Below are 24,317 nucleotides of genomic sequence, written 5' to 3'. Positions count from 1 at the left end.
GTGCGCCCCACCCTCTGCAGCCCAGCTGGGGCCTCTGACCCGTCCTGCCTCCTGCCTATGGTCCTTGCTTCCTCCGCAGGCCAGGCCCATACCTGACTCCTGACCAAAAGCCAGGGGGGACGGTGGCTATCCTGGCAGACACCCACAGGGTCTGAGGGCACCTGGACCAGACTCCCCATCTCCAGGCCGGACCCCACCTGGGCAGACCCGACACCACACAGCCCATGCAACTTCTCATGCTGGGGTGCCAGCCATGCCCTGGGAGAGAGCCTGGCAGTGGGCTCACCTGGCTAAGTGTTGGTTACATTGGCTGAGAATATATTTTTTTAATATTTATTGATTTTTTTTACATAGAGGAAGGGAGAGGGATAGAGTTAGAAACATCCATCAACTGCCTCCTGCACACCTCCTACGGGGATGTGCCCGCAACCAAGGTACATGCCCCTGACCGGAATTGAACCTGGGACCTTTAAGTCCGCAGGCCGAGGCTCTTTCCACTGAGCCAAACCAGTTAGGGCTAAAATGTGATTTTTTCAAAAGTACTCTTGGAAATTACTATGGCATCATAATGTTGCTTTCTGTTGGGTATCTTAAACCCACTTACCTCAGTTAACTGCAGGTAGGATTTTTTTTCTTAATAGGTACAGACCTCTTACTCTTTTGTCATACTAGCTAAAACTATTACTTTTTCCATATGATTTAGATTGAGGGGTCAGTGAAATCAAGTTGAGGAGGAAATTACAAATTACTTTCAGGGCAAAAGTGAGGATAAATTTACAATGTCCAATGGGCAGCAACTGAGAATCTTATCCTCTAGGTCCATTTATCACATGATCATAAACACATTAATTAATCCATGTTTCCCCCCATCTATAACTTGGCAATAGTAATTTGTTCTACCTCCTTCACAGAGAGGCTGTCAGGGGTTGTTGCCTGCAACATGCACACATGTCCACAGATTACAGGTACCAGAAAGGAAGACAGTAAAGCACCATTATTACCTTATTTATATCCCACAGAACCAGTTTGCTTTTAAGTTTGGCAAATTCATAGGCCGTCAGTCTCCCGATTCCATGCCCAGCTCCCGTAATCAGGACGATTTCTCCAGTGACTGACTTCCTCTTCTTAGGAATAAAAGACTTCAGGAGAGATTCTAAGATGAAGACGAGCAGTAAGGGCAGAAGCAGGAGGCAGTCCAGAACGAATTTTATCATTTTTGTTGCTGCGAGGATTGGGGATGTTTACCAATCACTCTAAATTGCTGAGGGAGGGGTGGGAGGGCTGTTCCGTCTAACCCCAGGGAGAGTAAAAGCCAGAGCAACGCAGGGCTGCTTTATCAAAGGGAAACAAACAACCCTGAAACCGTTCCTTCCGCTGGGCTGGGCTTGGTGAGGTCCTTCGCAATTGGCTCGGACTGCAGCGCGGAAATCGGGGAGGGACAAGCCGGAGGAGAGCAAAAGCCAAAGTCGTCTTTCACCCACTCCCTCCCGACCTCCGGAACCGAACCCCGCCGCCTGTTTTCCTAAATTGGATGCATTCCTCTTAAAGTTACAAGGGTAATTGACAGGGTCCGCAGCCCAGAGGCTTCTTTGAAACTTGATGGTTGCCCATTACTACTAGTTAGCGATGCAAATATCGTTGTCTGTCTTAAATGAACCTGGGAAGGGGCCAGTCGTCCCGCTCCCGGCTGGGAAATGATGCTGCATCACATTTTAGTTTGGAGGAGAGAGGAAAACTTGTCCTTTCTTGGGACAACAATAATCAAGACCCAGGAAATACCTGGTCATATTAAAGGGGATTGTTTCCACAAGGAAGAGCTGTATATTTGCCAGCGGTTCTCAACCTGTGGGTCGCGACCCCTTTGGCGGTCGAAGGACCCTTTCACAGGGGTCGCCTAAGACCATCCTGCATATCAGATATTTACATGACGATTCATAACAGTAGCAACATTACAGTTATGAAGTAGCAACGAAAATAATTTTATGGTTGGGGCACAACATGAGGAACTGTATTTAAAGGGCCAGAAGGTTGAGAACCACTGGATAACCCCTTTCACTCACCCTAATTAGAATTTGTGAAAAAACATATGTTACGATTTAGGAATTGTGTATTTATCCAGGTTAATAAATCACTGCCCACAGAATGGATAATAAACTAGAAAGAAAATTTTTGTCTCAAAATTGTAATTTTTGGTTTAGTAGCCTTTATATGTGAGTACTCAATATGTCACTGGTGATTTTTTTTTTTTTTAAATCCTAGTGATTGGTTATTGAAAGAAAAGACCAAACTCTGGGCTTGTGTGCAGTAAGAGCTTAATGTCTCTTGCATGTATTTTTTCAATTCCGTTTTTGACAGTAATTTTATTGGGACTTTTTGCAATACATTACGGTCTCTTCTTAGGAAGAGACTTTTGTCAGGAGGGGAACTAATGGTTACCCTTTTATGTTTAAGAGGCAGGAAAACCGCAAGAAATGGAAGCTCCCAACGAATTCATACTCCTTCCTCTTCCTTCAGCAGCCCTACACTGTTAGAGGGAGGAAGGGGTGTGACAGTCCTGCTGAGGCAGAACACTGTGGAGTTCTTGGAAGTTCTGAATCTCAACCGCAACTCTTTCTAACTCTTTCTAACTCTTTCTTACGGCCCCCACATCCAAGTTTACAAAGCCACATGCATATCAATAGAAAGTTTCCAGTTTCCAGGGCTTTTTTCTCCATCTATTATTTCATTTGCTGTTCAAAAAGCCTTCTAGGAAGTACAGAAGAAAAATTTTCCTCCTTATTTTATAAACGAATAAATCAGTTAGATTGACTATTAAAGCTCCCACAGCAAGTAAAAATGTGAAGCTAGATACAGGGTCAGTATTTATTAAACTTTTTTTGCCCAATACCTATAGGAAGAAACCACATTTTCCATGGTGACCTAGTATATGTATGTGTTTGCTTTTGTATATGATGACTTTAATATATACTGAGGCTCAGACTATTTTATCTATTAAAAATTTGTATTAAGTAAAAACTGGGTAGTTTTCACTCACTAAGTTGACCAAGGAAAGAATCCAAGAAACATTCATCCCTGAATCCCAAATGTGTACGTGGCTTCACCGCCCTGAGCATGTGTTCTAATCTGTGAAACTGGGATGCTACTAGTACTTACTATACAGGATTCTGGTGAAGTTCAAAAACGTTAACAAAAAGCACAGTACTTTATCTACTGTTCAACTCTATATAAATTATAATTAACCCTAATATAATTATAATCTGAATGGTTTTGTGAGTGATGATTAGCTACTGATCTGATACAGTGGTAAGTACATGACTTTATTACAGTATATTCGTGGTTTTAAAAAATACCTGTTACCCTGGCTGGTGTTTCCCAGTGGTTAGAGCATCTGCCCTCACACTGAAGGGTCTTGGGTTCAATTCCCCGTCAAGGGTACCTACTTGGGTTGCAGGTTTCATCCTGGCCGGGATTGGGGGTGGGGGGTGGGGTGGAGGGCAGTTCTGCAGGAGACAACAAATGTGTCTCTCTCAAATCAATGTTTCTCTCCCCGCCCCCCCACCTTTTCTTCCCTCCCTTCCACTTTCTAAAAATCAATGAAAATATATTCTTGGATGAGGATTAAAAAGAAAGGAAAATAAAAAAATTTAAAAATACCTTTCATTAGGAGAGTTTAACATGTTTTATATGTGCAACATCTTAACTTCATGCTGCCTTCCCACCTATTGAAGTGGCATTAAAAAGAATAAGGGATTCCTCATCAATGTTTCGAGCACTCACTATGTCTGGCCAGCCATTATGCTGAATGTTCACATAACCTACACGGTTCACTTTATCCTCTCAATAACCTTAAGCAGTAGGTTCAATTAGGAACTCTGTTATATGAATGAAAAAATAAAGGATTAAGAGAAATTCAGCAAATCATCTGAGGTCATAGTATAAATGGTAGAGCTGAATTTAAGCCTAGGCCAACATGACTGTGCTAGATTGCCTTCTTTCTTAGGGCAAAAAAGAAAAATTAATCCAGTTCTAAATCACTGTGAAAATCCAAAAGGATCAAAACTCCCACTATTCATAACTCCAACAGCATTCATAACACCTCCTTCTCATGTGATTAGGTCACTTAACTGACTAATTAGCAGGCAACAGAGCACAGCTGTTAAAACAATGAGTTTTAATTCCTATCAAGGGTTTTATTAGTTACTAGAGGCCCACAGCCCGAAGATTCGTGCAAGAATGGGCCTTCCTTCCCCTGGCTGCTGGCCCGGAGCCGCCTTTCCGCCTTTCCACACTGCCCAGAGGCCCCGCCCCCGGCCGCTTGGCTCCTGTGTACGTAAATTAACCATATGTAATACTATATGTAATACTTTAAACAAAACAAAAATAAGTAAAAATACTACTAAAAAATGCTAAAAAACAAAACAAAAAACCCAACCAAACAAAAAGTAACAGCTTGGTTTAGTAAGTGAGATATTTAAACAGCACAGAGCATGACATCTTACATACAGATGTACGTGATGAATGGTAGCTGTTGCCATAGCTGAACTGGTCTTCTGAAAGGCTGTGGCTCGATAGAATCCTAGTGGATTCAGGACAAAAGGCCACCCTACTTTGCAATTGCACAGCCATTCTTCTCCCCATTGCTCTAGAAAACGCTGAGGAAGCACAGCCAGAAGTGATAGCTGAAGGAGGACCTTCAAAGAGCTCTCCTGTCCTCCTGGGATAGAAGCCTCCACAGTTGGCTATGTAGTCTGGATTTGAGAGCTGGAGGGAGTTAGATGTTAGCTTGTCCAGCCACATCTGGTTTTTCTTTGTTCCAAGTAATGAATCTATGAATTTAAAGTAATGAGGATATCTGGTTTAAACATGATTCAGCAGGGCAGATATTAAAAACGCACAGTCTGACTTTTGTCTGACTCCTCAGATCAACGACTTTTAGTCCATTTATCTGTCTATTACAGAGGTGACTTACAAGCCTCTAATAAAGGCTTTCAATGCCATGACCTGATTAATCAATAGAAGACATTATCAATAAATTTTCTCCTGTAACAGCTGAGGTTGTAGCTTACTCTTCCCCTAATTCCCTCCTCCCTCTACATACAGGGTGTCTCAAAAAATGTATACAGGTTGTACACACTTTAACAGCTGATAGCTCAATTGATGTTGCCTTTCAGATTTAACCCATTGGAATTAATAATTATTCAAAGAGTGTATACATTTTTTGGGACACCCTATATATTCCCAATATAATTATGTGATAATATTTAGCATGTCAGTCATCCTCTCATTTTGAACACTTCACAAGGAGTCATTAGTTAAGTGACTGGGTGAAGTCCTCTATTTAAAATTAGAACAAACAAAATTCTTTCAAAAGTGATCTCTTCTAACATCAACATGACAGAGGGAGATATAAACTACATTGCACACAATGTCTAGTAAACTCTTCTTTGAGTTATCAATGAATAGGAGTGAATGGCAATGCTCTTCATATATTACTAGAGGCCCGATGCACGAAGATTCATGCAAGAATGGGCCTTCCTTCCCCTGGCTGCTGGCACTGCCTTCACGCTGGCTCAGAGCCGCCGCACCGCCTTCGCTCTGGCCCGGAGCCGCCTTTCTGCCTTTCCACACTGCCCAGAGGCCCCACCCCCGGCCGCTTGGCTCCTGTGTACGTAAATTAACCTGCCATCTTTGTTGGGTTAATTTGCATACTCCTGATTGGCTGGTGGGCATCATGAAGGTACAGTCAATTTGCATCTTTCTCTTTTATGAGTGTAGGTGTGATATCTGGTTAATTAATGACCCTCGCCTGAGGTATTAGTTATTTCATCTGTAAAATGGATATAATAATAACTTGGTGGGGGTGGGGGGAGCGGGTAAGAGATCAACCAAAGGACTTGTATACATACATATAAGCCTAACCAATGGACACAGACAACAGGGGAGTGAGAGCATGAGTGGGGCAGTGGGGGACAAACTCCAAAGAGCTCTCCTGTCCTCCTGGGATAGAAGCCTCCACAGTTGGCTATGTAGTCTGGATTTGAGAGCTGGAGGGAGTTAGATGTTAGCTTGTCCAGCCACATCTGGTTTTTCTTTGTTCCAAGTAATGAATCTATGAATTTAAAGTAATGAGGATATCTGGTTTAAACATGATTCAGCAGGGCAGATATTAAAAACGCACAGTCTGACTTTTGTCTGACTCCTCAGATCAACGACTTTTAGTCCATTTATCTGTCTATTACAGAGGTGACTTACAAGCCTCTAATAAAGGCTTTCAATGCCATGACCTGATTAATCAATAGAAGACATTATCAATAAATTTTCTCCTGTAACAGCTGAGGTTGTAGCTTACTCTTCCCCTAATTCCCTCCTCCCTCTACATACAGGGTGTCTCAAAAAATGTATACAGGTTGTACACACTTTAACAGCTGATAGCTCAATTGATGTTGCCTTTCAGATTTAACCCATTGGAATTAATAATTATTCAAAGAGTGTATACATTTTTTGGGACACCCTATATATTCCCAATATAATTATGTCATTATTTTTGCTACTTTTATAAGGTTATATTTTAAACGTTTACACTTTTTTTTTTTCTTATTCCAGCAACTACCTGCTGAAATTATTGGCTTCACTTTTATTTATTTATTTATTTATTTATAATATATCTTTATTGATTTCGGAGAGGAAGGGAGAGGGAGATAGAAACATCAATGATGAGAGAGAATCAGTGATCGGCTGCCTCCTGCACACCCTTTATGAGGGATGGAGCCCGCAACCCAGGCATGTACCCTTGACTGGAATCGAACCCATGACTCTTCAGTCCGTAGGCTGACACTCTATCCACTGAGCCAAACTGGCCTCGATTTTATAAGAGGAGGGTATGCCCTGTTCTTTTCCTCAGCGGCCCATTTCTACCTTCCAGCTCCCATTTTCTGCACATTTACTTTCACAGTGCCTGGACTGATAATATGTACTTCCCATTTTGTAACTGTAACATCTCCTGTGCTTGGTCTATTGGTTGACTCTGAAAGCTGAGCCAACAAATAGCGTTCATATTCTTAGGACTAACGACAGTAGCCTTCCTCAGCGTGATGCTGCTCATCGGGCTGGACCGGAGCAAATCACTGCCATCTCGAAACTTTTCATCACTGGCCTTTGTGACGCTACGGCAGCATCGTGTCAGAGCAAACGCTCTGGAGTTAAGGCGGAGTTCTAGCTCTGTTACACTCTAGATGTGTGAGTTTGGACAGGTCATTTATATTCCTTGTGCCTCAGTTTCCTTATCTATAAAATATCAGTAAGTACCATGTAGGATTGTCAGAGGATTAAAAAAGTTAGTCTTTATCAAGTATTTTAAAAAATGCTGGTCCATTGAAAGTATATGAATTTTCAAAAAAAAAATCAAAGACTGGCTTGGCTGGTGTGGTTCCGTTGTTGAGTGTCGACTTGTGAACCTGGAGGTCATGGTTTGATTCCCAGTCAGGGCACATGCCGGGTTTGCAGGCTCAATCCCCAGTGTGGGGGGTGCAGGAGGCAGCTGATCAATGATTCTCTCTCATCATTGATGTTTCTATCTATCTCTCCCTCTCTCTTCCTCTCTGAAATCAATAAAAATATATTTTAAAAAATCAAAGACTGGCTTTCTCATCTAAGAGGCAAATCTGGAGGTAACTAATGCTGCAAAAAGTTGTTCCAACAAAGTTATCCTGGGCCATGGCCCCTTGTTTTTCTTGGGAGATTTTTCAGCTGTTATAAGATTGTTATTTAAGGAGCCTAAACTCAGACGTTCCCACTTTCTCTATTTAGAATTGAACAAAGATACAATTAAGCTCTCCACTGTTATTTTCTCTCATAATCTGCTTTATCCCACATTTTCTCATTATGCAGGCCATGGGAAATGAAGCAAAGGTCCTTATTACAAACTGCACTGCAACATAAAATGCACAAACTGTCACTTTTGAAAGTAGGTGAAGATCCATTTAGAAATCTCAGGTCATAGGTTCATTTCTTAATTCAGTAATTCATTTATTGAAAAACAAAGAATTTTACATAATTTCTTGGTTAAATTTTTCAATTGTTTTTTGATTTAAACATAAACATTAAAACTTATCCATAAAAATGGCCCTTTTCTAAAACAAATGAATCAAAGAAAATGCCATTATTATACTGCAGAAAGGCTGAAAGGAATTCTTTTTCTTTTCTGAATTCTTCCTTTTCTTTATTCCCTTAAGAAACTCTTTTATGACTAAAATACTATTGAGGGATTACTATCAATTCTACTTAATTCAGTTCAACAAATGTTACTACACATTCTGTGCGCAAGGCACTATGAGGGATTAACAACATTGTTGGGCGATTTCATCACTGTGCGAACTTCATGGAATGCACTTACCCAAACCTACTGTACTCCTACGCTACATCATATAGCCTATTACTCCTAGGCTACAGCATGTACAGTATGTGATTGTACAACACAACGTGAGATGAAATCAAGTACGACAGAAAATGATGCAATCACGAGACTGCAAACATGAGACTGCTGCCAGAGCAACACAGCACACTGTTACAGCAAACATTTAATAAGTAGAAAGAATACACATTGAATAAGTAGAAGGAATACACACCACAAATAACCATAGAAAGTATAGAACAGTACGTATATAAATCAGTAATATGGCCATTTATTATCATTATCAAGTATTATGCACTGTACATGATTGTATGTGCTATACTTTTATACGACTGGCAACACAGTAGTTGTGTTTATACCAGCATCACCACAAACACGAGAGTAATGCGTTGGTCCTACAACATTTAAGACAGCTGTGAGGACATTTTCTGTTATGCGTATTTTACCACAGTAAAACAACAAAAAGAAACAACTACAGTGTCACTAGAGGATAGGCATTCAGCTCCATTAGAATCTCATTAGAGGCCAGCATTTTATATTCAGTCCGTCATAGACCAGAATTTTATGTACTGCACGACTATAGAGAAAAAGACCTCTATCTCCTTAAGATTCTGCAGTCTAAGAGAGCACAGACCAATACATTACCCCGGGGAAACAAACACATATTTGAATAGAAACTGAAAGAAAAAAGTGCTATGGGCACATAAGGGACTTAGGAATGGTTTACTGGAAGATTGGATTTGAGTTGTGTGTAGAGGGTGTGTAGGATTCTAATAGGCAGGGTAGGGGATTGGGAGGGGCATTTCAATTCTCTCCTAAGTCCAACTAGGGAAAAAAATTGTGTTGTTCCATGTAAGAAATCTTCATTTTCAAATATTGCATTCTATTTTAAGATCATTAAACTCTTTTAAAACCATTCAAGATCAAGTTGACTTGCTTCATCAACAACTAAGCAGACTGAAGGAACTCCCACCCAATTGGGAAAGAAAGTGTATTGATATTCCAATCTAGAGTTTTTAAAAATTGTGCTTCATTACTGATTAATGGGTCAAGGAATTGATTTTGTTGTGAAATCAATTTAGAGGGTCATACCAGTATTAAAAAAATACATAATATAAAGAAAATACCATATGGTATAGTTCTGGGTAAGTATTCTGGTGAAACTTTTATACCAGTTTCATAGAGGTAGATGGGGTGGAGGAATGTGTGTCTCTGTGCATGTTTGTGTGTATGTGCACCTGTTTATACTAGTTACTTGAGAGGCAACAGAGCAAAGTGCTAAGAGACTGGAGCCAGATTACCCGATGTTGAACCCTTGCTCGCCAAATACTGCCTGTGACTTTGTGCAAGTTACATAATTATTTCATTTTAGTTTTCTTGTCTGTAAGAGGGAAGCTGATTTATTGCCTAATTGTGATTATTGTGAAGATTAAGTGAATATTGTGAAGAAATCTTACCTAATAATAGACAAACATGTAAATTGACTGTACCTTCGCTACACTAACCAGCCAATCAGGAGAGTATGCAAATTAAACTAACAAAGATGGCGATTAATTTGCATATGTAGACTCCAAGTGGTGGAGCGAAGCCTGGAGGCTCGAGGGCTGGAGGCCAGCGGAGCAGCGAGGCCTCACGGCCCCAGGGCCGGCTCCGGCCGGAGCCCGGTCAGAGCGAAGGCCTGGGTCCCGGGTGCCGGAGGAAAACCGGTGCCAGCAGCCAGGGCAAAGGAAGGCCTATTGCACGAATCTCTTTGTGCAATAGGTCTCTAGTAATATTTATAAAATGCTCTTAATAGAACTTGATACATGGTAAACTGTGCATGTGTGACCAAGAGTCTCAGGCAAACATTTTGAAAGCCACTATTTTAATTAACTTTAAATTAACCGAAATCCTTTTTTGGTTTGTTTCAGAAGCATTTAAAGGAAACTAAGTTTCATTTATTGCACTGCCCATGAATCTATTAACACTATTAGCCAAACTTTATTTACCCAGATGTTTTATTTTTTTAACATTTTCTTGTAATATATTTTTTCTTTTTTTAATTTCAAGAAAAATGATTTTAAATATAATAAAATGTTACAATAAACATTAGTATTTCAAGAAAAACTCTCAAATATAATAATGTTACATGTAATAAACAGTAGTATCTCAAGAAAAGTGATTTTAAATATAATTTTACCTGGATGTTTTAGTTATTTCCCTTTCGATATTGTACTCGGGTGTTTCAAATCAGTGCAACTACTATTTTTGAGGATCTTCTCTGTGCCAGGCACATACTTCTCTTTCTGAAGACTCCTTCTCTATTTCTAACTCCTTCACCAAATTCTCTTTTACTTCTATTTCAACTCAATTCAGCAAGCATTTGAGTTTCTGTATGTGCAAAGCAATAGGTATGGAAATATTAATACTGAGAAGAGGCAAACAGTCCAATGGGTGAAACACATTTGCAAAATGATGAATGCTGGACAGTGTAGAAAGTACTATAGAGACTAAGAATGGACGCTCCCAGAAAGCAGTAGTCACTGCTCCCTATGCAGGCTGGGGAATGCGTCACAGGCACATTAATGCAGAGGAAGACAAGGGAGGGCGCTTGCAGCAGGTGGTACTGGGTGTGCAAGGGCAAGATGAGTGTGACATGGCATGTTCTGGGAACCATGTAAGATTCCAAGGGGGAGAGATGGGAGAATAGACAGAGGAGATGGATTGAGGCCAAGTCTTGGAGGGCTTTCTATGTTAAAGACTAGGATAGGATACTATCCATTTGGATATCAGGATTATTGATACATTTTAAGCAGTAGGGTAACATGATTGAATCCTTCATTCATGTAACATATTACTACACACTGCCCTTTGCCATGACTGAGATAGGTTCTGGGCTTAGGAGGGCGGAGCGACACCGGAGCAGAGGTTAAGAGCACTGATTTTGGAGCCACATTTCTAGGGTTGGAATTCTGGCTCTATTGTGACTAGCTTCATGACTTGGATAAGTTAGTCAATCCCTCTGTACCTCATTTTCCTCACCTACACAATACAGAGAAGAATAAAATCAAACTTTTAGGATTGCTGTGAGGATAAATTTATTAATATACAGAAAACACTTAGACACTCACTATCTGTCCTTTCGAATCTCTTATCCTAGTGGACAATGTAGAAAATGAAGTAATAATTCATATGAACATATAATTACAAGTTTGCTATTATAAAAATTATATGAAAGAATCAAGAGAGTAACAGGGAGGTTGGAGGGATGCCTTCTTTATTTAGGGTGGCCAGAGGACATGATATTGAATCTGAAGAATCAGTCAAACACTCTTGTCTCTAGACCAGTGGTTCTCAACCTGTGGGTCGCGACCCCCTTGGCGGTCGAATGACCCTTTCACAGGGGTCACCTAAGACCATCCTGCATATCAGATATTTATATTATGATTCATAACAGTAGCAACATTACAGTTATGAAGTAGCAACGAAAATAATTTTATGGTTGGGTCACAACATGAGGAACTGTATTTAAAGGGCCAGAAGGTTGAGAACCGCTGCTCTAGACATTTAGCTCAAGCCCATAACTTCAGTTTCCACCTCTCTGTGATTGTGTCTTAGTCTGTTCAGGTTGTTGTAATAGAATACTGGGAGGCTTATAAACAACAGAAATGTATTTCTCACAGTTCTGGAGGCTGGTATGTCTAAGATCAAGGTGCCAGCAGATTTGGTACCTGGTGAGAACCTGCGTCCTGGTTCAGAGATGGCTGTCTTCTCTCTGTGTCCTCACATGTCAGGGGGGCTAGGGAGCTGTTTTGTAACGTCACTAATCCCATTCAGGAGGACTCTGCTCTCATGATCTAATCACCTTTCAAGGCTCCAACTCCAAATACCATCACACTGGAGATCGAGTTTCAACCTATGAATGTGGGAACACACAAATATTTGATCTGTAGCACAGTGACTCAGGGATGTACTGCACTGGACTTGACCTTTCTCCTGAACTTTATACCTTTCATCCAACTTCCTGTTGCACATTAATACCTTAAGTTCTCTCACAACGGCAAGCTCTAACTAAACTCTATCTTCTTAAAGACTAAGGAAAATGCCATTCCAACAACTTATTTTCCACTCATATTTTTGCCCAAACTCTAAAATGTGTAATAACAAAAGTTAGCCAAAAACAACATATGAGCTATAAAAAAATATGGAAAAGCAAAGTCATCTAGTTAAAAAACTACTACTTTATCAAAAGGTTAATTTAATTATGGAACTATATAAAAAGCTTACTTTTGTTCCTGGGTTTAGGAGGCCTCAAGGATGAGAGAGTAGAGAAGCGGAGGCAGCTTGATGTAATGTACTGTCTTTAAAATATTTTATTTCAGAATCCATAGAAGTAAATATGTTTTACACTGCAAGTCACACATCTGTGCAAGTGCAAAGGCCCTGAGGCAGGATGTGCCTGGCATGTTTGAGTGAAACGCATATGGCATTTGAAGTCAAACTGGCCTGGGCTTTCTGACCCTGCACCTACCAGTCAAGGCCTAGGACAAAGAACTAAATATTCGTTTTGAGGGGTTTTGTTTGGTTTTATATTTTTAGCTTCGGGACAATTAGATTTAAAAAATAGTTTTTAAACTTTATGCTTCAATTAATTAATGTTAAACTAGGTCTTTGGGAGTTTAACTATATATATGGCTAAGTGACTGGCTGACTGGCCAGTGGCTGACTGGAAGGTAGGTATGACATGCACTGACTACCAGGGGTCAGACACTCAACACAGGAGCTGCTTCGGGGGGTGTCAGAGAACTGGTTTTGGGCCAATCCCTCTAGGCCAGGCTGAGGGACCCCACCTGCCAGAGGGACCTTGCTCACCCCGAAGAAGCCAGGGAGGGACTGTGGGAGGTTGGCTCAAGGGTGTGTCCGGCCCGTCTCACCCAGTCCTGCCCCACTGGACACGTTCTAATTAATTTCCTTTAAATGTGCACGAATCTGTGCACTGGGCCTCTAGTATTAAATGTAATTAACCATGTTGATGTTTAATATGCTTCAACCCCACTCTCCCCCCACACCCAGATATCACACATTATCCTGGAGATCCTGGTTAACCAGGCCTCTGTTTTGCCCTCTGGTCCATATTTTAACCCTCAATTGAGAGTCAGTTACTAAAGGCCCAGTGAGTCCCAGTAGGTTCATCATTTGTGATAGGAATACCATAACTCTAGTGTGTACAGTGCACCTCCTCCCGAGAAACTGTTTGAAAGAGGTGTTTACTTTGCGGCAGGTTTGTTTAAAACTCATCTCCTTATTCTCTAATCACACCCAATGCTGAGGGTAGTGCAGGTGCCTATCTTTCACTCAGTCTTCAGCATTTTCATTGTGATTTTTTGTTAGTGTAAGTGATTAGGAATGATATTTAAATGATTTTCTTAATAGTAGGGCAGTAAGCCGAAACCAGTTTGGCTCAGTGGATAGAGCGTCGGCCTGCGGACTGAAAGGTCCCAGGTTCGATTCCGGTCAAGGGCATGTACCTTGGTTGCGGGCACATTCTCAGTGGGAGATGTGCAGGAGGCAGCTGGTCGATGTTTCTCTCTCATCGATGTTTCTAACTCTCTATCTCTCTCCCTTCCTCTCTGTAAAAAATCAATAAAAAATATAAAAAAAGAAAAAAATACAAATAAATAAGTAAATAAGTAAATAAATAAAAGCAAGCTTGTTTTTTAAAAAAATAGTAGGGCAGCAAATAACATTTGAATAGCATCTGGGAAGATAACCAAAATTTTATTCTTTTCAAAAAGTAGTACATTTTTATTAACCTGGAAGAGTAAATCTAATTCAGTGCCTTATAGTATAAAGGTGATGCGACTATGTTGATTGAATCAAGGAAAGGAGAGTCAAATATGTACAAAAGGTAATAATTTTTAAAAATATATATTTTATTGATTTTTTACAGGAAGGAAGGGAAAAGGATAGAGAGTTAGAAACATCGATGAGAGAGAAACATCGATCAGCTGCCTCCTGCACACCCCCAACTGGGGATGTGCCCACAACCAAGGTACATGCCCTTGACCAGAATTGAACCTGGGACCCTTCAAAGTCTGCAGGCCGACGCTCTATCCACTGAGCCAAACCGGTTAGGGCGGTAATAATTTTTAAGAATAATTTCCACAACTTTAAGCAATAAAACAAAACAAAAAAAGAAAACACAAAATAAAGTAAAAGAAAAAAAGAATAATTTCCACAGTAGTGGAAAGTTTTAGCAAACAGTGATCTATAAATCTGATGGCCAGTAAGAAAACACCCTAAAGGAAATTGCCTAAGTTTGTGCTCTGAGGAAAGTATATCAACAAATTCATCAATGGGATGATAAAGTTGTCAAACCAGATATATGTTAAAGCAGTTGGTCTGGATATATAGACTTCTTTTTTGCCTCATAAATGAGACCTGAATTTGAATCTGGATTTCTTATCTAAGAACTTATATACACTATGCAAACTGTACAATTTTTAAGCCAGGATTTTTTAACAAAAATAAGTTTTATTGATTTTGGAGAGGAAGGGAGAGGAAAGAGAGAGAAATATCAATGCCAGAGAATCATTGATTGGCTGCCTCCTGCACACCCCTCACCCGCTCCCTGAGGATTGAGCCTGCAACCCGAGGCATGTGCCTTGACCTGGAATGGAATTGTGAACTCCTGGTTCATGGATCAATGCTCAGTCTCGGGGCCAAGCTGGCCAGGCTAATCCAGGATTTGATAAAGGTTGGCGTTTACACCCCGCGCCAGAATTTAATGCTGATTTTCATCCAATTTGCCTACGGTTTTCTGTAACTCAGTGACTCAGCATATACCTTGTACTGAGAGAAAGAGGTTCATAATCTTTCCTATAGTCGCCTCCTTTGTTTTGATCTAACTTGTTTTCCTCCTCAGGCTACTGTGAATATTCATCAAACCTTGATTCATTTAACAGGAAAATATCCCTCTATAGAAAGAGGAGGAAGTAAACAAAAGAGCATACAGGGTTATTTGTCCTGGGTTATAACCCTGACAATTACAGTGAATTTACTTAATTCAATTCCTCTTTCCCACTGTTGAGCAGTCTACTTCAGTGTAAGCAAAAGCACTCAACACTATTCCATTTTGTCGCCTTTATTCTCCGCAGCCTTCCAAGCCGCGAAGGGGTACACCTTGGATTTTTCCTGGAGCTGCCAGGGCCCTTTGTTTTATGATCTCTCCGGTGTGAATGTTAAGAATCTATGTAATGTGCCTTAACGACTACCTGCCAGTGCTCACCTTTAAGAGTTCACAGCTCTTTCAAAAACCTTGACTCAACATCCTCTGAGAACTACCAAATCTACTGCTATTGTGCAAAAGTTAAAAACAGTTACATGTTGGAGACCAATGTGCAGAGAAGAGAGAGTAGACTAAAGCCAACAAATGATAGTTTGGTCTTTTATTCAGTTCTATTTACCACCCATGCCCAGGGTTGTATTCATGATCTTGATAAACATGGTAACTACATCACATCCCAATCTCAGCTAGATCCTCCCACACTCTTGCCACCAGCCCTCTCCTGCCAACTCCCCACTACAGCAACTACTTGACTGGTGTCCTTCAGTCAGCTGGCTCATCCGCTTCCAGATTACCCCTCCCAGTCCCCTCCCCCGCCCCCTTACTCAGTTTTGATCCAAGCGCCTTCATTGTAATCAATTATTGGTTCTCACTCCTATTATTAGATTTTAATGAGATCCAGCCCTTATTAAACCCTGCTGTTTTCTACTCTATGCTTGCACCAAGGAGCTGAGTCCTTCTGGGGAAAAAAAAAATCTGTTAAAAAAAACAAGATCACAGGCCCCAAATTGAGTCCATTATGTTAAACCCCACAGAGACTTAACTCCTAACGTAATCACAGTTTCAGCCTCTCGCAGGAATGGAATCTTAACCCAGTCAACCTGGATCACCTGGTCAGCACTAGTGAGGTAATCTACCTGACAGAGGCCCCTTACCCCCAAAGACGGTGACTTGGCCACAGCCAGTCTGCTTTTGCTAGTAGCATAACTCCTTTGTCCCACTCCCTTTTGCTTAAAAAGTCTTTCATTTTGTGCAGCTCCTCAGACCTCTTTTCTATCTGTTAAATGGGAGGCTGCCCGATTCACGACCATTAAATAAAACCAATTAAGATCTTTAAGATGTACTCAGTTGGATTTTCTTTTTTCACAAAATGAATCAACAGCCTCAACCACGCAGAGGGAATTTGTGAGCACATTCCAGCTGGGTGTGGAGTACTCCCTGGAAGGGCATTTCCCATGCTGCTGCTTTTCCCACTCTGGGGAACAGACCCCCTCTCACGTGGTCCTCTCTGCACACTGCCCACGCTCCCTTTCCTACCCTTCCTCTGAGCCGGTGAACCTATCTCAACGGAGAAACACGGAAGCAATCACAAGGCATGTCCTCGTTGTCCAACTACCGGATCAGTCAGACCCTCTGGCCGGATCCCAGGCTTCTGCCTCCTCTCCGTTCCTCTGAAGGAGGTCCCTGCTCCTGTGTCATCATCCGGGGAACTCCCCTACTAGGCGCTGAATCCCATCCCTCTGTGCCCGTCTGGCCCTTCCAGGGTTTGGAAGAACTTCACTTCTGCAATTACTTCCTCCTCCTGTTGGCGTTGATTTTTAAATTGCAAATAGCTCTCTGCCTGTAAAGCAGGGCCTCCTCCAGAGCCCTGGGGGTCAGCTCTGTGACATTCTTACGAAATAATTATCTAACCATCCAGGAGGAAACATTTTCCTGCTATGTTGAGTAATGAGATTCTGTGAATTAAACAGACTAAAAACAAGCAAATTAATAAACAAAACAAAACAACCCCACACACAGACTGGCAAGAGAAAAGACAGGAGTCCACAGAAAAATGTGATTCAAAGAGGAGGGCAGAAATAGCATTTTTAAGAGGGAAAGGGGTATGAGAGAAGGATACTTCTGGGTAAACAAATGACTTTTAGGTGAAACAAATGGAACCTTAGGGAAATACATGCGGATGTGACAGTTTTGTGACAATGTCTGTGACAATCTTCCCTAGTTGTGAAACTCCCAAAACTCCAGGTGAGAGGATTTATGACTACTGGGTTTTGAAGGAGGCTCTGGTTTTTAGTCGATAAGGGAGTTACAATTTAAAAAGCTCTTTTTGGTTTGGCTTAGCCTGGTTGGGGGTGAGGAATGTCTAGCAATCTGAATCCATGCCAGCAAGCCCAGTGTACATTCTTGATAACCTATAATTAAGTCATTACAGTGGGGCCTTGACTTACTAGTTTAATAGTTTAATTCGTTCGGAGACCGAGCTTGTTAAGGAGCTCGTTAACTCAAATTACTCTATCAAGTCAATGCAAAAAATCTGCCGAGAGACAGCTGGTATCTCAAAAAACTCGTTAGTCGGGACACTCACAAGTCAAGGCCCCACTGTACCTCTTTCCCAGAAACTGGTCTGGCAGAGCCCGTTAAAGAGGCCATAAAACTGTGAACAGTGCACTGCTCCTGAGGGAGGGTTATTAACGCTGGCGCCAGGCCAGACCATCAGATATGGCCTGGAGACCCCCAACACCTGGGGGCCTTCTTGCAAACCCCGAGAAAAGGACCTGAAGCATAATTCATATTCGAGGGACAAAGACCCCCAGAAAGATATAAAAGAGAAGCCCCCTGCATGTTACTTTACTCAGATTTGAGAAGTTATTCCACTGAGTCCGCCCTCGTATTAAACAGTGTAACTTATTTTCTCTAAAAGCGTTGCTTGGTTTTTCCTTGGTCTTCTGCAACATCATCATTGATGTTTCTATCTTTCTCTCCCTCTCCCTTCCTCTCTGAAATCAATAAAAATATATTTAAAAAAACAATTTTTATGTGACAGTGTCATATTCTGGACCCCTTTTTAGCACTGAGAAACGGACCACTCCATTTCTCAGCTCCTCTCCATAGAAGCCAGAGGGCTATTTGAAAAATGAAGATTAGCTCATCAGTCTCCTGATTAACTCACGCAGGCTTCTCATTGCACTTGGAATAAAATCCAAACGCCTGTCCCCTTCTACAAAGCTCTTCATGATGTGGTCTCCGAGTGCCTTCCTGTTCACATTAATCCCTCTGTCATTAGCACACCTGGGTCTTCTGTAGGAACTAAACACAGAACCCAATTTCTTTGGGACAAATGTGTAAGAGACAACAAACCAAAGATTTACTAATGTAATAACATTGGGAAGGTCATTTGAAAATTGTTCCCTGAGTGTGCTCAAGGCTGTCTTCATGGCATGATATTAATGCAGCTTTCTTGAGTCACCTAGTCCCGTGGTTGGCAAACTGCAGCTCTCGGGCCACATGCAGCTCTTTGGCCCCTTGAGTGTGGCTCTTCCTACGCCTTAGGAGTACCCTAATTAAGTTAATAACAATGTACCTACCTATATAGTTTAAGTTTAAAAAATTTGGCTCTCAAAAGAAATTTCAGTCGTTGTACTGTTGATATTTGGCTCTGTTGACTAATGAGTTTGCCAACCACTGACCTAGTCAGTTGACTTCCCAGGGTTAGCAGCTTGGTATTTACAAGGGCCAATTAACATGCCAGGAGCTGATAATCGAACAGCTAGGAGCTCTCTGCCTTGGAAGGCACAGTCCTGCTCCAGAGCCCTAGGGGTTTTGCTCTGTAAACTTCACACAAGTTCCTCATCCACCATGGATAACTCTTGCCCAACAGGTCTACAGGGTGATAAGGACCAAGAAATAGGCACTCGGAGCATAGCCTGGACCTGACATACAGCGCTCAAAACTGGCGGCATTCTGATGAACCAAGGAAGCTGCCAGGGAGTATTTCCAACAGCTGTTGTTATGTATATGCCCCCTCCAAACCCCAAAGGGGCACTGTCCTTCTTTCTTAGTGTGAAAGTATAAAGCACAACCTTTACCTAGAATTTTACCACCACCTAGAATCTAGGTCCTAGATGCTACAGTTAATGTTTACTATGTCACATTTTTAAGTCCATTTATTGTTACATTTTAAAAATCTGCAGACATAAGACCAACACATAATAATGCTCAATATCTAATGGTAACATTCTAATGTGCTACAGGTAAAATAAAACTATATACCCATGCACTATTTGAATGTGTATTCCTCAGAGTGACTACCAGAAATTTGTCTATTTTCCCAAATAGGCCTGCACATGGAAACGGGGGTAGGGGTGGAGTGCGGTGCTTGTGGATGTGATGTCCCCATACATCTCCTGGGGTGAGAAGGGAGGGGGACAAATGGCCAGGGTCTTGGGTCTCATGAATGAACCCTAGTCTCTGCCTCAGTATCCCTTTAACCAGGATAGGAAAAGCTTGATGGCATGAATGGGGAATCCTGTCTGGTGTTTCCTTCAGAGCAGTGGCTCTCAACCTTCTGGCCCTTTAAATACAGTTCCTCATGTTGTGACCCAACCATAAAATTATTTTCGTTGCTACTTCATAACTGTAATGTTGCTACTGTTATGAATTGTAATGTAAATATCTGATATGTAGGATGGTCTTAGGCGACCCCTGTGAAAGGGTCATTCGACCGTCAAAGGGGTCGCAACCCACATGTTGAGAATTGCTGTTTTAGAGGGAAGAATACTGGGGCCTTTCTCCAAAATTGGTAGACAATGTCCACATGGGACTGATTTGGGCTCAGGGAAGGAATATGAACTGGAGTTCCCCTACCCTTTCTTAGTGACCCTGCCACATGATCCATATATTCCTAGCTCTTAAGAGTTTTATTTTCTTCCATGTGCTAGTATGGCACTTAAATTTATCCCCTCATTAAACACTAATGTCCCACTTTGGACATTGTTTCCTAGTAATCCTAGACCAAAGCTACAAAGAGAATTCCAGCTTTCTGAGAAGCGTTTGACTGTTCCACACACAATCTCAATAAATATTCCAATGGCTGGGGTCCAGTGGACTACCAAAACTTTACTAGTAAAACCTGTGTTGAGACTAATTAGAGACTTGGCCATTAAAGAACTTTACATTCAAAAAGGGCATGCAAGATCAACCAAAGGACTTGTATGCATGCATATAAGCATAACCAATGGACATAAGACACTGGGGGATAGGGGAGGCTAGGGGACTGTCTAGGGTGGGGAGAAAAATGGACACATATGTAATACCCTTTGTAATACTTTAAGCAAAAAAAAAAGGGGGGGGGCATGCAGATTCTGAAAGGGGAGGAGAGGGTCTCTTCAGAGAGAGAATTAAACTTCTTTTAATTTATAACTTGCTCAATTAATTTATATTTGCCCAGTGGTACAGGTCAAGTGGCTGAGTCAGTGTGAACTAGCAGTCTGCCAAATCCCTTTAGCAAGCTATCCATAAAGATGGAATAATCAATTATATTCAAATCAATTTTTTTTGTACCAAAGGAAAGCCCTCTAGGAATGACACTGTATTTAGAAATTCTTGTGCATTTTTTTTAAAGGAAAACCTATGATTGCCGGAAGCTGGTCCATCCTTGCTGCTTGACACAGTCGCTGCAGGGAAGAAACATCTGCACAGCATATGTTTCAAGGGACCTGGCATATATGGCACACTGTTCTTAACATGTTTGCTCCCCTTCTTAGAGCTATGTGTTTTAACCAAGGTCACCTCTCCAAGAAAGGTTGTTTCCCCAGGTGGGGATTTTTCCCTGGATTTAGGGATTAACAGGACTAAGGAAGGGAATAAAACCCCTTAACTAAGTGCCAGGCGGGTGATCACTTTAACTATGAACAATCACGATTAAGCTACATAATCTTTACTTAGGGTAATCTCCTTCAGTTACTTCCTTGTAGTTTAACAGAACAATAGAGTAGTGACCTTGGAATGGAGATAAGAAACGCCCTAACCTTTGGAATAGAATGGATAGGATTAAAATCAACTGGTATAAATACAGATGTAATAGGAGAATAAAAACAGAACCTGGCTGGAGAACCTGGCTATGCTGATCAACTGAACGCTGTCTCCGTGTTATTCCTTCTTCGCCGACTCCGTCCACACCTTTGGGAACCCCTAGACCTGCTGGGGTTGGACCCCAAAATCTGGCACCCAATGTGGGGCTGGAATCCACGACTTTGGGATTAAGAGTCTCATGCTCTTCCTGTCCTGGTGCATGGTGGTCGGAAGAAGGAATTGTTGGAAAATTTTCTCGGAGGTAAAAAATGTTGTTAGCTCAAATAGAGATTCTCAGGGAATGATAGAGTTTCCTGGAGGAGGAATGGAGGCTCAGCATGTTACCCTGTGCCTCACAGAGGCAGTAACTAGGGCTGATGCTGACAATTTAGAAAATATGGAAGGTGTAAGCTTACAAGCAGTAACACTTGCAGATGGTTCTACCACTTATATACAGCACAATTCTAAAGATGGAAAACTCATAGATGGCCAGGTCATTCAGTTGGAAGACGGTTCTGCTGCCTATATTCAACATGTACCCATACCTAAAAGTTGGGACAGTTTACGTCTAGAGGATGGCCAAGCCGTGCAGTTAGAAGATGGAACTACAGCCTTTATTCACCATACCTCCAAAGATAGTTATGACCAGAGCGCATTACAGGCAGCTCAGCTGGAAGATGGCACCATGGCTTACATCCACCAAGCAGTACAAGTCCCACAGTCTGATACCATCCTACCAATTCAGGCTGATGGTCCAGTGGCAGGTCTGCATACTGGGGATGCCACGATTGAAACCATCAGTGCTTTGGAACAGTATGCAAAGGTATCCATTGATGGAAGTGAAAGTATAACAGGCACTGGAATGATTGGAGAAAATGAGCAAGAGAAAAAAATGCAGATTGTCTTACAAGGACATGCAGCAAGAGTAACTGCTAAGTCTCAACAGAGTGGAGAGAAGTCGTTTCGATGTGAATATGATGGTTGTGGAAAATTATATACAACAGCTCATCATCTTAAGGTTCATGAGAGGTCACACACCGGAGACCAGCCTTATCAGTGTGAGCATCCTGGCTGTGGGAAAGCATTTGCAACGGGTTATGGATTAAGAAGTCATGTCAGAACTCATACAGGAGAAAAGCCATATCGGTGTTCAGAAGATAATTGTACTAAATGCTTTAAAACTTCAGGAGATCTACAGAAACATATCAGAACTCATACAGGAGAAAGACCCTTTAAATGTCATTTTGAAGGCTGTGGTCGGTCTTTTACAACATCAAGTATCAGAAAAGTGCATATTAGGACACACACAGGAGAAAGACCTTATTACTGCACAGAACCAGGATGTGGAAGGGCATTTGCCAGTGCAACCAATTATAAAAACCATGTGAGGATACACACAGGGGAAAAGCCATATGTTTGTACAATCCCTGGGTGTGATAAAAGGTTTACAGAATATTCTAGTTTGTATAAACATCATGTTGTTCACACTCATTCCAAACCTTACAACGATAAACACTGTGGGAAGATATATAAGCAGATCTCCACGCTGGCCATGCACAGACGGACTGCCCACAAGGACACAGAGCCAATCGAGGAGGAGCAGGAAGCCGCCTTTCAGCCTCCGCCAGGTCAAGGTGAAGATGTTCTTAAAGGGCCCCAGATCACCTATGTCACAGGTGTAGAAGGGGATGATGTTGTGTCTACACAAGTAGCCACAGTAACCCAGTCTGGGTTGAGTCAACAGGTTACACTCATATCCCAGGATGGGACTCAGCACGTCAACATATCTCAAGCTCACATGCAAGCCATAGGCAATACCATCACAATGTTAACGCAGGATGGCACGCTCATCACAGTCCCTGCTCACGATGCAGTCATCTCCTCAGCAGGGACACACTCTGTTGCTATGGTAACTGCCGAGGGTACAGAAGGGCAGCAGGTTGCAATTGTGGCTCAGGACTTGGCAGCATTCCACACTGCATCGTCAGAAATGGGGCACCAGCAGCACAGCCAACACTTAGTAACCACAGAAACCAGACCTCTGACCTTAGTGGCAGCATCCAATGGTACCCAGATTGCAGTTCAGCTTGGAGAACAGCCATCTCTGGAAGAAGCCATCAGAATAGCATCCAGGATCCAACAAGGAGAAACACGAGGGCTGGATGACTAATCCCAAGAGCAGTAAAGCCAGAGGAGCCTTTCATCTTCAGGCAGCAGAGCTCCAGGAAGCCCGGGGCCCAGGAAAATGGTAACTTTCCATTCCTCAACACTATAATGTTTTTATCAGCTTGGAGAACAGCCATCTCTGGAAGAAGCCATCAGAATAGCATCCAGGATCCAACAAGGAGAAACACGAGGGCTGGATGACTAATCCCAAGAGCAGTAAAGCCAGAGGAGCCTTTCATCTTCAGGCAGCAGAGCTCCAGGAAGCCCGGGGCCCAGGAAAATGGTAACTTTCCATTCCTCAACACTATACATGTTTTTATGCAAGAGTGGAGAACATTTTATTCTTGACACTTTTGTGTATATAACCCTTGGAACAGATTTCCAAATTGATTCATTGTGTACAAGGAAGTATGAAACTAGGGCAATCCAGTAAATTTTCACATTACTCTTTTATCACATTGCAGACTCCTAGAGTTTTTATGTAAGACAGTGAAGTCTTACCGAGACTTAGGGTGGATTTTTAACTTACTGTGATAAAAATAAAATAAAGGCTATATCTAAAATGTCAAAGGCTCTATATGTCACACCATCATAATTCCAAAAGCCATGCTGGATAATAAAGAATTTAAAGCTTTTAAATATTTCCCCCGGTTAGTAGAGTGTCTGCAGCTTTTGTTCTACTGTATATTTATCTGTTTTTATTTTTGTCTCATGGTTTGAAGACTGTTCATTAAGGCTTCCATTCCTGTTAATTACCAGCTCTTCACGCTGAAATGCCAATTATAGTAGCACTACAGTGGATTATGTATAAAATTACAAAGTTTGGTTACTTAAAATTAAAAGGCT

The 24,317-nt window shown here is 41.6% G+C and overlaps 2 protein-coding genes and 1 long non-coding RNA gene across 4 annotated transcripts in view; 1 reads left to right on the top strand and 2 right to left on the bottom strand.

Annotated features, from left to right (window-relative positions):
- HSD17B11 (hydroxysteroid (17-beta) dehydrogenase 11) overlaps positions 1-1,394 on the bottom strand; it is a 29,168-nt gene extending 27,774 nt beyond the window's left edge. The window contains exon 1 of the mRNA XM_006760061.2: positions 1,002-1,394. Coding sequence (XP_006760124.1) covers positions 1,002-1,214 — 213 coding nt within the window. The 5' untranslated portion in view covers positions 1,215-1,394. The remainder of the gene's footprint in view (positions 1-1,001) is intronic.
- Positions 1,395-10,595: 9,201 nt separating this feature from the next.
- Positions 10,596-16,849, bottom strand: LOC102764817. Its single transcript, XR_435475.1, has 3 exons — positions 16,773-16,849; positions 12,121-12,305; positions 10,596-10,780 (listed from the first exon to the last, which is right to left on the bottom strand). It is a non-coding gene; the product is annotated as an uncharacterized LOC102764817 (long non-coding RNA).
- Positions 16,850-21,594: 4,745 nt separating this feature from the next.
- LOC102764530 (zinc finger protein 143) lies at positions 21,595-24,005 on the top strand. 2 transcript variants are annotated; one of them, XM_015561528.1, is made up of 2 exons: positions 21,634-23,438; positions 23,640-24,005. In XM_015561528.1, the coding sequence occupies exons 1-2, from the start codon at positions 21,703-21,705 to the stop codon at positions 23,674-23,676; spliced, it is 1,773 nt and encodes a 590-aa protein (XP_015417014.1). In that variant the 5' UTR covers positions 21,634-21,702; the 3' UTR covers positions 23,677-24,005. The 2 variants fall into 2 exon arrangements, with proteins under 2 accessions (XP_006760117.1, XP_015417014.1); XM_006760054.2 differs by lacking the exon at positions 23,640-24,005 and having other exon boundaries at positions 21,595-23,570.
- The last annotated feature ends 312 nt before the right edge of the window (positions 24,006-24,317 follow it).

The sequence above is a fragment of the Myotis davidii genome, unplaced genomic scaffold (assembly GCF_000327345.1).
Source record: "Myotis davidii unplaced genomic scaffold, ASM32734v1 scaffold356, whole genome shotgun sequence".
Lineage (NCBI taxonomy): Eukaryota > Metazoa > Chordata > Mammalia > Chiroptera > Vespertilionidae > Myotis > Myotis davidii.
Note: the sequence above shows the minus strand (reverse complement) of the source record. Positions and strands in the feature narration are given on the sequence as shown.

Coding starts and splice junctions, on each gene's coding strand:
- LOC102764530 (XM_006760054.2), top strand. CDS start 21,607: ATGATAGAGTTTCCTGGAGGAGGAATGGAGGCTCAGCATGTTACCCTG.